This window comes from Athalia rosae, chromosome 8 (genome assembly GCF_917208135.1).
Source record: "Athalia rosae chromosome 8, iyAthRosa1.1, whole genome shotgun sequence".
Taxonomy (NCBI): Eukaryota; Metazoa; Arthropoda; class Insecta; order Hymenoptera; family Athaliidae; genus Athalia; species Athalia rosae.
Genome location: NC_064033.1, coordinates 2,791,512 through 2,809,462, shown reverse-complemented (window position 1 = coordinate 2,809,462; position 17,951 = coordinate 2,791,512). Strand labels below are relative to the sequence as shown.

Here is a 17,951-nt window from a genome sequence, read left to right as displayed (position 1 = left end):
CAACGCTCTACGAACGCATCACCTGCGCATCTTCGAACCTCGTAGAGAATTGAATGACGTTTAATTGCGGTGAAGTTTTTTTTTTTCGGTTTTTTTTTCTCTGTCTTTCAAATGAAATTAGAGAGAAAATTTAGAGATCTCCAGGATCGATATTATACGAATGTAATATGGCGAGGGCCCGCAGACCTTTACGCCCTTGAATTATTCATATTTAATATATACATATATATATATATCCTCTCGCATTATTTCCTACTTTTCAATTCCCAATCGTTGGTTATTGACGACCCCTTGAACCCGCACGGTAATTTTTACCTGTCAACGTTGTAAATTCCAGTTTGACGTTCGGCAGCTGGAGGGTTCGATGATCGAGAGGAAGGAATAGAATAGAAGAAAAAAAAAAAAAAAAAAAAAAACAGAAAGAAAGAAAAAAAAGCTTAGAATAATAAAATTAAAATAAACCGAACGCGTAGGTGCCACACGTGTACATACGGTCGTACGTATGTACATGTAAAATTATATACGCTGGGCAGGTATATATATATACATATATATATAGAAAAATGTTACAGAGGGCATCGGACAGAACTCACCGCGTGTGCAGTTATATGTACACAGATACACATCTGCCCCCGAGGAGTATAAAAACCCTACCGAGGAATAAAACTAAAAGACAAAACGTTCTCCCGCACGGGTGAAAATTAAAGACCACTCCACCGGTGACAAATGACACTCGCAATTCTCGAAGGTGTACGCGCGCACACACTCACTCACTCACTCACTCACTCACCTTCGAGTACGTAAACGACGAGGGGATATGAGGATGACTCTTATTCCTTACGCAGCAGCTTCTACCCTTCTGATTTTTTTTTTTTTTTCCTTTTTTCCTCATCCTCCTCATCCTCTCCTTTCTCTCTCCTCGTCGCGCTCAGTGTTCGTATATCACGCGTACACGGGTAGAGAAAAATCTCGGGAGCTCGTCGCGGAAATTTTAGATAGTGTAGAAACCGCACACACGGACGAGGATCGTTCGTCGGAGAAGAACCCTTTCGAGATGCCCAACGAACGTATCCGTAGGTGTCGCGACCTTTTACAGTGATAAACAACCGCCGGTGCGAATGAAGGAATGCCCCGGGTACGCCGCTTTTATAGGATACACATATTACGGCCGATGTACCGGATGATCTTATCCCGGCGTAGACCGCGCGCTCCGGGTGAAAAAATAAAAAACAAAAGTAAAAAAAAAAAATAGTAGGAAAACGAGGAGTAAAAGAGCGAAAGGACGAAGTGCGAAGCTCCGAAAATGCGTAACGAGGTGTTACTCCGGGCGCGCGGGGTGCGCGTCTGATTTTTCGTTTTTTCCGTTTGGAATTTTATTTTTCCCCTTTTTTTTTTTTTTCTCGTCCTCCTTTTTCCGAGGCGTGTACACTGGACCGTTTCGCAGCATCGGCAACGGCAGCAACAGCAACAGCAGCAGCAACAGCAGCAGCCACTTTTAAGCCCCCACGCGTATTATCGGGCGACGATCTTCCCTAGATTTATTGGCCGGGCCAGTTGAATATTCCCCCGGGGGAGAACCCGCGTTCAGCCCGTCGACGCGTTGCGCGAAGCCAGCCAGCCTCCTTACTCTCTCCGTATACGCAAGGGCAAAACGCGAACCGCATAGTAGCGCGAGAAGGCTGCATCTTCGTCCGACATCCGACAGAAAAGCCACTGCCCGCTACCTCCTCCTCCTCCACCTCCACCTCTTACTCCCTTCTCAAATGAACACAGAGATAAACGCACGCGTGTGCGTGCACCAGATCAAACGAAGAAAGGATAGATAGCATCGACTCGCAACCGTCGTTGTACCGCCGAGCCACGAAAAAAGTCACCACTTCCAAATTCCTTGCACCCGCTGCACTGCACACAAAGACTCGATACCGAAAGATGACGAAGAGAAAAACCGAAACCGAAGAAAGTTTTGGGTCACGCCGATATCGCTTCCGAATGAGTGCGGCATACATTACGCCTTAGGGAGCTTTTGGAAATTCTTTTTTTTTTCTTCCTTATCTCGCATAAATTTTTCCTTTCCTACCGAGCGCGCGCGCCCAAGCCTAGGACTGGGGTTCGTTAGTTTCGGGAGTCGGAGATTAGCTCGCGCATAGAGCAGCGGTCTTCCCCGAGTCCCCCGAGGTATTTTTCGGTAATTAAGATTAAATAAAAATTCTTATCCACGCGACCGCGGTAAAAGGTGGTGTCTATCGAAGCGTAGATAATCGATACCTCTTCATGTGTGCGTGTGTATATCGGCTCTCCGAAAAAAATAAGCCAACGAAAATGAGATGAAACAAAACAAAAAAAAAAAGAAAAAGGTCCATTTCTTAAAAAAATCATCTTTGGACGCCGGACGATCCGTTGTACCCCGGTCGGGTATTTTGTTTTGGCAGTTCGACGTCGGATGTGTATAAATCCAGGTAGTTTGATTCGGTGGTCCATGAGCCATGAAAAATCCGTGTTCGTAGCTGTTGTAAAAAAATATATACATATATATATACAAACGGTTCCGATCGAACGATCGCGATCGTTTTGCGCGCGCCCTGCGACAAATGTATATACCGGTATTTTCGAAGCAGTGGCAGCCAAAATGGCTGCCGTTGGTTGCAACCAACGAACCGTGTTACGGCATTAAAACTACTCTATAAGATCAACTACGGCCGCGAGTTATACCACGCTACTCGAGTGGCAATTTGCGGTTCGATTTCATTCTTCCTTTATTCGCGACACGACAGCTGCTGCCGGTTATACTTACGAATAAACGGTCGGTTGGGGTTCCCATGTACCCCTCCCGCCCCCCCCGTTAATTGAGCTGTGCGCAATGAATTTCAGTTGTACAGACCTAACATTTCATATTTATGTATACGAACGACGCTTTTTCTGTTTTTTCACTTTGGGATCCGAAGCAGAAACACCGGCTCGTTTCGTATCGGAGCGAATTACGGGGTTGAAGGATAACCGGCAACAGATCCATCACTCAATGATCGATTGGCTACGTTTCTTATCGTCGGTGTCCGATCTGGGCCTCGGAGGCGCGACTTTCGATCGTCCGTCCACGCGATGCGAGACGTCGAGAATGGACGTTATTTTCAACGTCTTAGAAGCCTAGGATTTTATCCTCCTTATTTTTTTTTTTCACTCCTATCCCCGCATCCTTCCGACGCTCCGTATTCCGACGGTAAAAACTATCCGCCACGTCGACGTTGCGAGATCCGAACTCGCGTCGGATTCACCCGGCTACGTGATATGCGGACACTTCGTAGATTTGTTCTTCGTCGACCTCACCTCTACCCCTCCCCCACCTGGAAATCTAGGTGCGGCCGCATCGTCGACCCGTCGAACTCGACGTCCAAGATTTTTAACTCAGGAGAGAAAAGGATTTTCGAGAACGCTACCGACAAAACATCGGTAGAAAAAAAGTGCACAAGATCTCCTCACATTATGCGCTCGTTGTCCCTTCCCCCTTATGATTCTCCCTTATTTTTTTTTTTCTCTCTTCTCTACGAGAACGGGACTATACGCGCGCTCGACGAATAGACGAGAGACAGATCACGAGATCTGGGGTGAGGGGTACCTTATAAGGTATATTTCGAGCCGTCCATCGCGGTCTGCGCCGGTTCTTTTTTTTTTTTTTTCGGCCCATTTTGTAACCGGATGACGTGTAGAAGGCCCTGTTGTTTCAAGTGCACCGTGTAGGGTAAACCGAGGAACAGACGGGGGTGAAGGGTGAGGACCCTCTCGAGAGCAAACAAACGTACGTCAAATCACTTTTACGTATTTGCTTTTTACGATTCTACCGAAGGGCTTCCTTTTTCCGAACGCCGATGCTGCCGACGTTCCTAATGTACCCGAAAGGGTCGAAGCCCGGCGGCTACCTATACGGGGGCGCCCGTTTACGGTTCTTTAAAATGGCGCCTACGACTCGATGACGAGAAAAAAGTTTTCGGCGCCGTGTATACGACGAAATTGTTATCCGTCTAACGTAACTCGTCTGTGTCCGTCTCGTTATAGTTGCGGGAATGAGAAGGAGGAGGGTTTGTTTATTTTTTCCGAAAGTCGTACGTCGAACCGGAGCTACGAGGATATATAAATAAATGTCCGGATTTTTTATTAACTTTCGAGGAGAACGGAATCGTCCCGTTAGAGACGACAATCAATTTCATCGAGTGGAATACGACCGGCGTCGACTTATCTGATCGCTATTTGAACGTCCGTTAAGTTTTGATAAGGAGGTTCGATCAATCTCGCGTGTTCCGTCGGTCGGGATACTCGACGTACGTAACTTTTACGTCCGAGTAAAAGCATTTGTACAAGCCTCGTCTATGAGGCGGGTGCGATTTATTTTTCTCCACGTCGTTGAATGAGTCGTTTCCCGTCATCCGTTGATTACATACCTGTCCGCGGGTTTATATCAACGCTGCGCCCGTTCCATTGATCGAATCTATACGATTTCACGCGATATTCAAAACTCCGATTTCTCCACCTATAGGCAATACTCGATCGATCGCTGGACGTTCGGATCGGTAGAGGCGATTATAAAAAAATTTAGAAAGAAAAAAAGAAGAAAACTCGCCACGTCTCAGAATTCCGAGTATATACGAAATCGCGTCGATCTTCGTAATAAATGATATCTGAATTATTTCTCACCACATATCCCACGGTGTATCGGGTCGCGTCGCGAGCCAAAAACCGAAACCGCAATCTTTTTTCTTTTCTTTTTTTTTTTTTACCTACTCGGCTCTGTTTGAAACGTCTCAATTATCTCTCCTATGATTCCGGCAGGAATTCTCTGGAACTTCGTTCGAGTTTTAGCCGCCGTGTATATTATACCTATAAATTATTACACATGGTATATCAACTGGAGGGAGAGTCCTGAGAATCATCGACCACCAATTTGCCGATTCTCGGTAACTGAGCGAGAGAGAAAGAAATTTCATCCTCGATTTGTGCGATGTGTCAAAGTTTTGCGGAATAAATCCCAGGCTCCTTTTTCTCTCACCGCACAAACGATATTCGATGAATTCCGAATCCAGCGGCGAGACCCGAACGTCACCTCCAACCCGCGCGTCAAAATCTGATGAAAAATAGCAACGAGGGACAGGATTTATTTATTTATTTTTATTTTTATTTTCTCTATTATTCATAGAGGCCGATCGGGACTCGGTGAACGATTTGTCGAAGCCACGGGAGGTTCGATTCGATCTGATAGATTCTTCCTCCACCTTTATACGCCTTTGACTCTCTTCCTCCTCGATATGTAAAAGGTGCGATATTCCTCATACATACATATATATATATATATATATATATATATATATATATATATAATAAGGTACGAGATACGCCTTTCTTTAACTTCTTATTCTGAGTTTATTTTCTCGACCCTCCGCCGCGCGCTCATCTACACACATTATAATATACGTACGTAAGGTACGCAAGGTACGTACGTACGTAGGCGATTCGAGATGCGCGCAGCTGATCGTCGCTCGATATCTACTAGTTATTTTTCAAAGCCCACGTTATGTTGAGGTGGTCGGTTGTTCCTCGCAGCGCGTGCAACTTGTAATCATCCTCTACAACTTCGAATCATTCCCCGCTTCGGGGGCACCGCGCATTCTGCTCCGCAACGCTCTACGAAGTGCTCAAGAATTTTTTCACCTCTCCCTCTCCCTCCCTCCCTCCTACCCCCTCACACGTATGAATATCCTACTTACACGTAGCTACGTGTATACGCGTTGTACGCGTGATATATTTTTCAAGGCAAATAGCCGCCTCGCACCCGCCAGCGATCGTTTGACTAAATTTATGCAGTACCCTACCCGATGTACACATTTTTATTCAATAAGGTAAAAATCCCTCATTTTTCCCCTCACGAGTTTATATGTGTACGGTAAGTTATTTAATATTCATCGTCGTTGTCTTCCGTATAACGCGTTACAAACGTTTTTTTCATAGGTGTTTCGTTCCCGTCAAACCGAGAACACCGATCGGTCGATCATTACTTTGTTTTTTTTTTTTTTTTTCTTTCTCTTACACATGTATCGTTTCTCTGACTTTTTTTTTCTTTTTGGTTTCTCTCCTTTCGTTTGATCATTTTATTTTTTTTTTTTTTACACAACGACGCTCTCGCGCACGCCCCGATATAATGTAACCGTTAATTCAAACTTACGCGTCGGTGTGTTAACTTGATTTCTTTTTCTCATATAGGTATACACACCCGTCGCCTTCGCTCGCACTCGAACGTGTAAAAGCGTTGTGAATAAAAAAGAAAAAAAAAAGGACGAAAATACCAACAACGGCAATAACGACGATAAAAATATAATAATGATGACGAGGACGACGGTATATCCCATTCTAATGGCAGAGACGATCGAAAATATATAAAGTCAAGACGCTTTCCGATCGGATCGGATCGATCGATCGATCGACGGTTACATAACACGTATGAACCGATGGTCGATGTGTAGTATTTTGTTTCTACCGATCGGAGCAACGCTGCGTATTTCGTCGGGGTTTTTCGTATTATATCCTTTTTTGATTTATTTATTTATTTTTGTTTTTTCTTCTTCTTCGTTTTCCTTTTTTTCATTTTTCCCCGCGCGGTTCCACGGAGCTCCGGGATGTCCGGCGAAGAAAGACGGACGCCCTGAAATACCGTTGCTTATAAATAAAATATCGAGCTATTAGCCCCGGCTTCTGCCTAATAGCTATCCACCGGCCCAATAGTCCAGAACTTTGAGCAACTAATTGGTCTTCATAATTCCCTTCGGGATCTTCATCCGCGTCGTTATTATAGTCTTACAATTTTTACACGTGTAATATTATATACATCGTCGCGTGGGCACGATATTCTTGGTGGAACATTTGAAAAGCAACCCCCTTTTCAAAATTTATTTTCATTGAAATTTTTTCTTCCTTAAAACGGTGTTGAAAAAATATCACCAAACGGTACAGCGGGTTATAAAACGCGTTTCGTTCGTAGTTTCTTTTCTTACAATTTTTCTCTTTTTTCGGATCCTCTTTTCTTGTACACCGAGTTCCTCAATTGATGTCACACACCTACTATAGGGATAGTTTCAAGTTTCTTTACACCTATTCTTTACCCTGAAATTTACACCTTTGTAGTGGGATGAACAAAAAAAGAAGAAAAAAAAGGTGAAATAAAATAAAAAAAAAAATAAGAATACACCAAGACCTTAAATATATTTAAATTTTTACGGTGTCAACGTATACGGACCTTGTATAGAGGGTGTACAATGATCGCGATAATTTATTCACGTCACAGGATATCGGTTGCGAGACTCCCTCGAAATATGTATGACGATACGCGATTGAAAAAATTGATTTTTCGTTTTTTTTTTCCATCGATTTTGTTTTCAAAAAAATAATAATTTACACCAGCGCAAGTGCTGATAATAATTAATCACATGTTGCGTTACGTACGTGGCATTGAGAACTTCCCGAAGTTAATTAAATCTATAAACGAAAGAACCGAAAAAAGAAAAAATGAAAAATGAAAAAATGATTGAGACGGTAAAAAAACGAGGTGAATTACAAGAGCTAGTTCGAGTCTCGTCTTATTGCTTATGTATACATTATATATATATATATACAGACGAAAATGAAATTAATAGAATTGTGCAGCGCATCCGGCGCTGCAGAGGCGATGCTGCTAAATACCAATTATAATATTTATAATTCGTACGGTTCGTATAACGAGCCAACGACTGGTTTAGGATCCTAATTAAACTCGCGGCGTGTCGAAAGTGCGCGGAAACCGCGTCGACGCATACCGTCCGTGCCCGTTACCGACCACGCGGTATCGAATTTTTTCAATTTACTTATTTATTTATCATCTTTGAATTTTTTTTGTTCCATTCAAATTCCTCGACTCCATTTTGCGTAAACGCGTGTAGTTCCGTTACCTAGCTGCGATAAATTTTCACGATAACGCGGAATCCACCCCCCGTAGCGCGTTTTATATCCACTCGCTAATCATTACCTGCAGCTCGTGCAAAGCTGCATCCCCTGGATAAGGTATCCTAACGTAGAGGATAATTTAACTAATTGTAAGCTACGATTGCTACCATTCAGATTTTCTATGAGCAAATTTTGCCTCGCAATCGCCGATGATCGCCTTCTAGTAAACGGAGGCCGATCGTTTGGAATCGCAAATATTTCTTTTATTTCTTGTTAAATGATTACAGAAGCACCCGGTGAACTCGGATGGGTTTTGACGTTGGTGATCGTGTCCTTGATATCGGCCGGTATCGGTGCAGTCGTGATGGTTACCGTTCTGCACTGTCGAAGGTCAGTATTTTTCGATTATTCAAATCTGTGAATTTGTAGTCGTCGTTTTTTGAATCGAGAGAGCAAAGAAAAAACAACAAATCGATCGCACCAATTTTCACGGAATCGGGTCGTCGTTCGCCCTCGATTCAGAGCCAGACGAAATACGTAAAGAGGATAAGTTTACCACGTTATTTCGGGTTACTCGAAGCGTAACAGAATCTTCGGGTCGGAGGAGCAGCTTATTCGCCTTTCTGGCATGGTTCACCGCAGTTCTATGGTAGAAAATTTTCGAGCCAAGCGGCATTGATGCGTTCGGACAATGGGCCTAGTTGACCGGTGTGCCATCGGGATCGGTAAAAACTGGAATCGATTTGAGTCGATACCAGTTAGAAGAAAATGAAAAACCGAAAGAAAAAAAAAATAAAATAAAATAGGAAAAACCGTGTCTACGAAATACCTGCGGTAACAATTTCGATTACGTACGATTCGTGCAAGCATTTTATTCCGACTACCGAGCTTAATTCGTTACTTCCATCTCTCATCGTCGCCGAGCTGCGTCGACTCCGAACTTCTTTACAATTCTCGTATATATTTTCATCCAATTTTGCCGTATCGTTTCTTTTTTTTTTAAATCGGGATGTACGAAACGTGAAAAAATTAGGTACACTGAAATAATCCGAGTTAGTTGAAAACAGGGCCTCCCGATTTTTGGTTAATTTGGAAGTACGGATTATCAACATGCGACCGATGAAATTATGGAAATACCGTGACTCCGTTAACTAGATTGAAACCGCGACTAATCCATCTGTGACAGGCGAACCAGTATCACGGGGTAAAAGATGTATTACACTATTTCCTATTAAGACAAACAGGCCGCGCGCGATGCCGGAGCGCAATTCGACGCGTCTATTTTTTTTTCTTTTCTTTTCATTCTCTACGTTTCTTTTTCTCGGTTTTTTTTTTTTTTATTCGGTCGTAGGTGTAAGTTTTTTTTTTGTTTTTTTTTACTCCGGGCTCCATCGATCAATGATAGAGCGCGTCGCGGGTATATTCGGTTTTTACCGGTTTTTTACGATACGGAATTGAAGCAGAGAAACCCGATTGCTCCCGCCTACGACTCATTCATTGTTCGACCAACGACCATTGGTAATCGGTAAACCGATCTTAACAACGGCACAGTTTGATCCTCTTCTTTCCGCCTCGTTTTTAAATCCACCAACGATCTACAACCGAACTAACCACCGTAGATTAACGATCCAACCAATATACATCTTCCGAGCACCGCGTAGCCCCCCCCGCCCCACCCCCACCCCCACCCCGACCTCTTTACGTATCTTTACCAAATCGGGGGAAACGATTTAGGTAGCAGAACTTGTGTAAAAACAAGTCAGATTATACGCACATATTTCTCGACTTATCCCAACGATCTATCTTTTAATTAATTCAATTTTTTTTCCATTCTTTTCTGTTTCAGAATGAAGAGCGCGTCGGGCGGAGGTAATTACAAACGTCGGAATACTAGTTTCTCGTAATTGTCTAATTCGAAAAAAGTAATGACAAAATTTTCGGTTTCGAAACCGTCTGAAAATTCCACAACTTCGTTCCACTGTAGGCCGCAAAACTTTGGAGAATTGGGACACCGCATCGTCCCAATAAAAATCTCTATATCGCTTTATTGGCTACCTGTAATTCGACAAATTTTGAAAAACTATCCTCATCTCACATTCCATTTCATCCCGTCGTTCCGATCTCGCGATAAGCCTTACCCGTCTGCTTTACGAAGCTATACGACTTTCCGTCTCAATTTTTACCCAAAGTAGTACGTTGAGATTTTCTTAACGATAGGATAGCCGTTTACTTTAGAAGTTTTTATACGTATAATTGTGTATCATATTACCGCGATGCATATAACGTGAGCTTGAGACTGCAGAAGAAGCAGCAGCACCGCCGGCAGCAGGTTTACCGATATTCATCTAAATTGGTTGACAGCTAGCGCGTGCATTATAGTGCGCTTAACGAGTTTTTTATTTTTTGTTTCTATTTTTTATTATTCCTTTATTTCCGTCATTTTATTTTTCTCTCAAATTTTTTCTTTTTCGCCTCCACACAAGCCACCCCGCACGTTGTACGTCGTTCGTACCTCGTAGACGATTACGTGAACCGAAGCAAAAAGAAAAAGAAGAAAAAGAAAAAAAAAGAAAAGGAAAATTTAGACAGGATTTTCGAGGCATGATTTATGTAGACAGCTGTACTAATTACGTTTCTTGATTGTTGTTTATCCTTCATTATAGTTCTACCTTAATTTCTTCCATTTTTTATTTTGCCTCTTTGTTCCTCGTAGCGTCGGGTAGTAACCCTTTCGTTTGTATATATATATACGACGAAAAAATAGAGGAGAGCCCCGAGCACGAGAGGAACAGAGAAAAAAAAAAAATCAAAAGAGAGAGGCAGAGGGAAAAAAAAAAAATATATATATATTTTTCTCTCAAGACCCTTCGGAAACGAGATCGGTAGCTGCCCGGCAACTTGCTGCAGTCGGCTGCAGCTTGCGCGTATCGATTCGATCTGGACAATGTGCGAAGTAATCGTATATAGGTATATATATATATATATATGTATACGGTACGAACGAAGGGAGGAGAGGAACTTTGGCGAAAACTAATTACGAAAGTTTCGATCGACGGTGCAAGTCTCTTTTTTATTTTTTTTTCTATTTTTTATTTTTTCATTCTTCCTCTTTTCGTTCGCCGTATAGCATGTAAGGTATACATATATGAACATGTATAAGGGCTTCCCGGAAGAAAGGACCAAATGTTTGCGCAACGCTGATGCCGCACTTGCAGCCCCGAGGCACGGGCTAGGTTTCTTTTTTTCACGTATTACTTTTTTTCTTTTTTTTTTTGTTTCAATTATTTTATCGAATCTTCGGATCTCATGATACTCGATATACACGCGATGATCTCTCTTACTTTTCTCCGTACGTACGATACGTGGAGATAACGATCAAGGGAGTATCAAACGTCATCGTTTTATTATTAATATAAAACAATATCAATCGCAACGTCGGACTCGTTTCGCCGCCGCGGTGTATGAGTAGCAAGGTTCAACTTTATCCGTTCGCACCGCATTCGCATTCCAGGGTGCAAGAAATCGCTAAACTACGAAATCTGCGTCGAGATGACGAAATCCACCGGTTTCCGGGGTTGAGATCGTAGGCAGCGAGACCCGATGGGTTTCTTCTTGTAGTCCTGGATAGCGTGGGTCCGTCTTAGGGAACTTGAGAACGAACGTACGGCGAACGATACTCGAGAGGAGGATGAGGAGGAGGAGGAGGACGACGACGACGACGACGAGGAGGATGTACAAGAGACAGACAGTCGCTTCTAATTAACTTTCTGATTTAAAATCACCCGCGAGACTGCAGCGATAGCATCGATCCAACTGACACCAACGGGTCAGCCGAATTAATTACCCGACACTCAACGGGGACTGGCGTCGCGTCGCCTTTCTTTCTTTCTCTCTTTCTTTCTTTCTTCCACGCGGTTCGGAATATTCACTACGATACCATTCACGGCGCACCCATTTCCTTATACTTTTTACCCCCCTTTTAATCCCCCCTCCACCCACCTAGTGCTACCGCCACCACCCCCCACCCACCCCCCCCTGAGGAACCGTCGTATGCCCCGCTGCATCTCCGGTGGTCCAATACGTCTCGTAGTTTTCTCTCCGCTCGGATCTTGTCGTCGCTAAGATCCTAGTCTTTTCCCCTTATATTCTGTCCGTTCACCTGATTAATTCTCACCTTGTACCAAAAATTCGAGTTTCTAGTGGATATATATTTCAAGATCTTTTCCACCTCATCTCCTAGTTCCGAACGCATAGATCTCCTTCTTCTTTTTTTCTTCTCCTCAAATTCCGTCGAACCGACCGCTGTATAAATCGACATTCGGAATCCCGATTCTTTTACGATTCAATTCGTGTCCACTGATTTTGACGTCGGACGTAATCGAACCCCGAGAATTTCGTTCCCGTGATCCTCGATAACGTTTTGCCAAAAAAAAACAACAAGGGGGTAGGCTAATTGCGATATTCAAATGTAATTTCGATCGAGAGTTTCGATACGGCTGCTGAGCCGGGGTCGCATTTCAAGCGGAAATTGACGTGCGGTACCTCCGTCCGCGGTATACGTTCGAAAATAAACTAGAAAATCTTGGATAAAAATTAGCGACGTGGGGGGGGGGGGGGGGGGGGGGATGTAAAAAATGACGCGAGAGGAATTCCGCGCGTACTCCGAGTGTAATCGCTCGCCGGTCCACACAACTACCTCGGAAGCCGTCCAAACGCGGGATATCATGTCGCGATAAAAGTATCTCGCCGGATCGAGTTCCCGGATCGTACGAAACCGACGACAACTTGTATAGAAGGAAGAAGGGAAAAAGGAGAAACGTGAAAAGATGAAAAATAATAAAAAAAATGACAAAAAAAGGGACGAGCTACGGGGATAGCCTAACGGTGGTCGATCGCATCTCGGAATAGGACGTGTACGCGCGGTCGCACAGAAGAGGGATGCGAATATAGAGAATATCGACGTTGCAGCGGTTAACTGTCTAGTATATGGAGCGGCGCGAGTCCGGTAATCCGGCTTACAACCACGCGCTATAGCTTTTATCCCCATATAGCCCACGGGGTATCTGAGATCGGTCGCTGAACAGTCGGTGACATTTTACCAAACGTAGCGGTGGCTGGCGAGACACGTACGAAAGAACGAACTTGGATTAAAAATAGAAGAAGAAGAAAAAAACCATCCTTGAAATAAAAATGCAAAAATAAGGACGAACGGACGGAATCTGGACGTGCGGCGTTTATAATACACGATACGTTCCTATCGGGGATCGTCCGTTCGTTTCCTCTCCTCATTTCCCTGCTACTCCCGCTGTCGCGGCATCTCCCGCTGCTCCCGGAATCCTACGGACGAACCGCGGGAACGGAAAACCTTTTCTAGAAATACGGAGCTTCGCTCAACGTCCCGGAACATTTTAATTCCGATTTTTCGACCCCCACGACGTCGCCGAGAGGGTCGAAGAATTAACATTCTTATTTAATTTACATTCGAAATTAATTTAAAAATTTAGAAGATGAAAATTCTCCCGACAAAACGATCCACGTCAAAAAAAAGAAAAAAATTCTGTACCAGGGAAAATTTTTTATAATCCTTATGAAAAAAGGGGGGGAGGTAAAATCTTTTGGGATTTGGCTGGACGGAATTCGAGCTCGCGATACGTCGGGTCTACATTCGGTACGCCGCCGAAATAGGTGTACACGCGTAAGTGAAACGCGTGGAGGGGTGTTTTTCGGTACCATCGGATTCCCATAATCCCATTTTTTGTTCCTTTTTCACCTTTTTTTTTTTATATTATAACGTCTGGTACGGCGGTCCCTCTGATGTCCGGGACCGAAACCTGGACGTGTGTACGATGCTCCGATGACGAGGGCACAATACGACTGGCAGGACCATATTATACACGTACGCGTATACGTGCGTAGAAAAAAGAAAAAAAAAAAAGAAAATGTATACGGGGGACGTACGTCCGATGCGGAGAAAATAAGCTTTTCATATTACGGCTCTTTGGCCTCATAATACCAAAAGCTGCCCCCCCCCCCTCCTTTTTTTTTTTTCTTCACATGTGAATTCATACGTATGCAGGTATTTTACAATGCGTTACGTATTTTACAATGCGAGGATTTTCGTATGTGTGTTCGATACGAGACGCGCGCGTTATATTTCTACGCTTCTCGATATGCGAGGCATGAAATATATATATAATATATTTCCGTTTGTTCGACGATCATAAGGCCAGCTGCGGTCACGAAATAATTCACACAATCGAAAAATAAGTATATACCTACCCCTTGGAAAAATTTGAGAGATGAGTTTGAAAATCCACGTGAAGTTTTTGTCTGTCTGTCGAGATTATGTACTCATCAAGGGTGGAATTAAGTTTTTTGACACGGACCCCTATTATAGAGTTACTCGTGCAGAAATAATAAGCCTCGTTCATTTCCAGCTGTCGTTGTCACGGATTTATGTAACAATAAGATTTTTACAGAGAGGGTATTTGATCAGCCAAAATCCGTAGGATCGTCGATCGATTTACGCGCGATAATCCCCGTTCAGGATTTTCAGAAAATGTCTCACGCATTTTCGGGACAATAGGTACACTTTGAAAAAGTGTTGCTCCGCGGGAGGGAAAAAGAAAAAATTCGAAAGCAAAATATTTTATTCAAAAGCGGAAGGCCCTCGATCCAAATTTCATTCGTCCTAAATTAATTTCTGAACAAGTTACGAGCGTTCGAACATTTTTCACTCCTACAGGTAGCTGCTGCGGTACCAACGTCGAGGATCCTTCCGTCCAGGATTCCGGGCCCACGGGGGTCACCGGAGGAGTCGGGGGCGGCGAAAGAGGCTCCGGAGGAAGCGGCGTAGCGGTGATCCCGGAAAGACCGCCGTTGGAACTCGACAAACTGCCGCCCTATCACGACGTCACTCCGAGTCCGGGTGAGTTTTCGAAAGCATGAAAAAAAAAAAAACAAAAAATGTGCGTATCCCAAAAAAGGACGCGAATCGTTGGAGTTCTCCTCGTTCGCGCGTTCTCTCCTCCGTCGGGTCGGCGGTCGAATTTTCACGGATTTTTACCGCACCTTTTCCCAGGTCACAACGTGTGGTCGTGGTTGGGATCTCGTCGGGGCGGCGGTACACCGGGCGGTGTCGCCACTCCCCTGTCCCTGCCGCAGCACAGAAGAGCGATGAATTTACCCGTGGAAAATCACTACACCCACATGCAAACCGACGAGGCTCTTTACGCGGAATTGGACTCGCAGGCCGCGAGTTACGCCAGCGATCTTCAGTTACAAATGCGCGGCAGTTCGACCTACGGTACAACCTCGGCGGGACACGACGACGATTATCACGAACTGGACGCCGCCAGATTGCATCGACACTACGGAGCCGGTGGAGACGGAAGCGACAGATCGCCGAGGAGAGACGGACACAGAACCAGACACAGTCAGAGGTAAGAGGTCCGCCGTCGACGGCGTCTTCGAATATCGTCGGAGAGAGAAGAAAAATAGAACGAATCTCGCGATCGGACCTCTTTCGATTCTCCCTATATTTCTCCGTGATCATTTTTTCACGTCTGGATCGGTAACGATTTCGATACGTAGCGTCCACTCGTCGGTGCGTTAACGAAAAATCACTCGTACCTCTCGATCGTATCGAGTCATTCGATTTAACGAGAGTTCCGCCACGCGACAAAGAATCCGAGGTACACGTGGAGAGGAAAAAAAAACAAAAAGAAAGAAAAAAACAACAATTTACCATTCGTTTTACTCCACAGGTTACGAGAGCCCGATTACGAGATGTACGAAAACGGACCGGCGACCCCCAGATCGCCGAGTCAGCTTCAGCACCCGAATCCCAGGGCACCGGATCATCCCTCGTATCAGAATACAGCGTACACCGGTAGCGACGCCGAACCGGACGGACCGACGCTAAGCAGCGCGCCGAGCAGCGCTTATTACAGCGATCTTAGTTCTAATTCAGCGAATCAACAAATTTCCGCATCTTCCGCTGGCGTCAACGCGACGACGAATCTCCACCTGGGACAGCAGCCCCTAGAAGCCCCGACGTACAGGCTCGCCGCTATAAACGAGACGACGGTACCTTCGGATTATATTTAAGAAAAGTAAATAATCGACGACTGACGAGTAGAATCTGGATTCATACGGGGATGACGGAAAACAAAAATGAACGATTTATAACTGTACTCGTTCGATCTGACGAATGATCGGTGGGAGATTGGAAATCGATGCAGATTGAAATAAGTTTCTGGGATTTTCGGTAGTGAATCAAACGAAACTTAGCATCGTTTGACCGCCGAGGTTTTTTTCGACGAGGTGATACACGATGTCCGTATAACTTAATTCCGGCACAACCCAATCTGCATGGAAACGAGAAAACAAAAAAAAGTATGAAAATGTAATCCGATCCACGCATCTTAAAAAGCCGATACTCTTCGAAAAGGTATAGGAAACGCATCGCTATTTCTATCGCTATCGTCTGTCCGTCTCATTCCCGAACCCACCCGTGACCACCACCGTAGCCGGCTTCGCATACTGCGGACGCAATTTATACGCACGATGAAGACGCACGGTTCTTGGATGTCTAGATCGAGTCGGTCGTTTCATTATACGTACGCATACCTCGTACCGCAGACAACAGGTGTTTCGCATTTAGCGTTCCGGTTTACTGCGGCCGAATTAAGCGACGGTTAAACGAATTTCTGAAGATACACGAAAAATAAAACAAAAAAAAAAAAAATAGGAAACGAAAATGTTGGCGGATGTATAATTTTCATTTCTAACCGTTCGGCGCGAACCGAGAGCTCGCGAATTAATTCAGGAATGAAATAATAAAAAAAAATAATACAACGTCCTCCTAATTAACGCTCCGGTACATCGTTGCGTTGTATCTATTATCTGGAAGGAGTTCCGGAGTTTTTGCGGCGATGACCGAAATTAATTTATTTTGGAGAGAAGGAGAATGAAGAAGAAGAAGAAGAAAAATGAAAAAAAAACAAGAAGAAATCGCGGAAACTGGTATGGGTATTGAAAAGTTCAATTTTGTTGCATCGACGGGGTAAAAGAGGAGGAGGCGGCGGCTCGCCGGTGAGAAAAGACGACGAGGAGTACACGGTCAAGCGTGAGAGGTTGAGAGACGCACAATGCGTACACATATTTTAGTTTCTCTCTTTTATCTACCGACCTATAGAAACTATGAGGTATTTATGCCGCCGCCGCCGCTGTATACGCAATAATTAATTACTCGCGTGCAGCTTACTCGGTATAACGCTGCAACTCAAGTCGCATCTTTTCTCCCCGATCCCGTCTCGCGCTTTTTCCTTTTTTTTTTTTTCTTTCTTTCTTTCTCTTATATCCTGCCCGCGGAACGTCCTCCGACTTTTTTACTTTACTTTACTTCACTTTGTTTAAACTCTACTTTACTTCGGGAGTAAGCGAAAGGCGAATGCCACGAAACAAAATGCACAATGAACAAACGACGTTCCGCAATGTACCGGAGTTACAAGCTTTGCCCGCGTCTCCCGAAAAAGAAGACGGTAAAAAAAAAAACGATGAAAAAAAGAAAAGAGGGAATCTCGAAAGATGAAAAATAAAACGAAATAAAAACTCTTTCGCGAGAACAACCGCCGTGATATCAAAACGCTGCTCCGGAAAATTCTACCGTACAGACGTTGGGAAGTATGTACACACGTTAAAAAAAAAAAAAAGGCATTGTCATCGAGAATTCGTTTAATTGAAAGTTAATCGGTGAGTTTTGTCATTATCCGTTGTACGTGTACACACTCCACGTGGTGGACAATAAGTTAATCGAGGACGTCAACCTCCACCGTCAATCGATCGCCTTGTGATGAAAATAGTTCGGAGAATATAACTAGCCGGCCGTACCGTTAGCACCAAAAATTCAAACGACCTCACTTCGCGAATATCTAGTCTCTGAAGATAGAAGAAAAAAAAATAAATCGAATGATTGAACAATTTTGAAAATT

General features: G+C 44.0%; 1 protein-coding gene across 11 annotated transcripts in view; it reads left to right on the top strand.

Moving 5' to 3' along the window:
* LOC105691043 overlaps positions 1-17,501 on the top strand; it is a 149,187-nt gene extending 131,686 nt beyond the window's left edge. For 10 of the 11 annotated variants that reach the window (XM_048659568.1, XM_048659567.1, XM_048659571.1 and 7 more), the window contains 5 exons: positions 8,244-8,346; positions 9,803-9,825; positions 14,702-14,884; positions 15,038-15,398; positions 15,723-17,501. In XM_048659568.1, coding sequence (XP_048515525.1) covers positions 8,244-8,346; positions 9,803-9,825; positions 14,702-14,884; positions 15,038-15,398; positions 15,723-16,065 — 1,013 coding nt within the window. In that variant the 3' untranslated portion in view covers positions 16,066-17,501. The remainder of the gene's footprint in view (positions 1-8,243; positions 8,347-9,802; positions 9,826-14,701; positions 14,885-15,037; positions 15,399-15,722) is intronic. The other variant, XM_048659575.1, reaches the window with a different exon arrangement.
* The last annotated feature ends 450 nt before the right edge of the window (positions 17,502-17,951 follow it).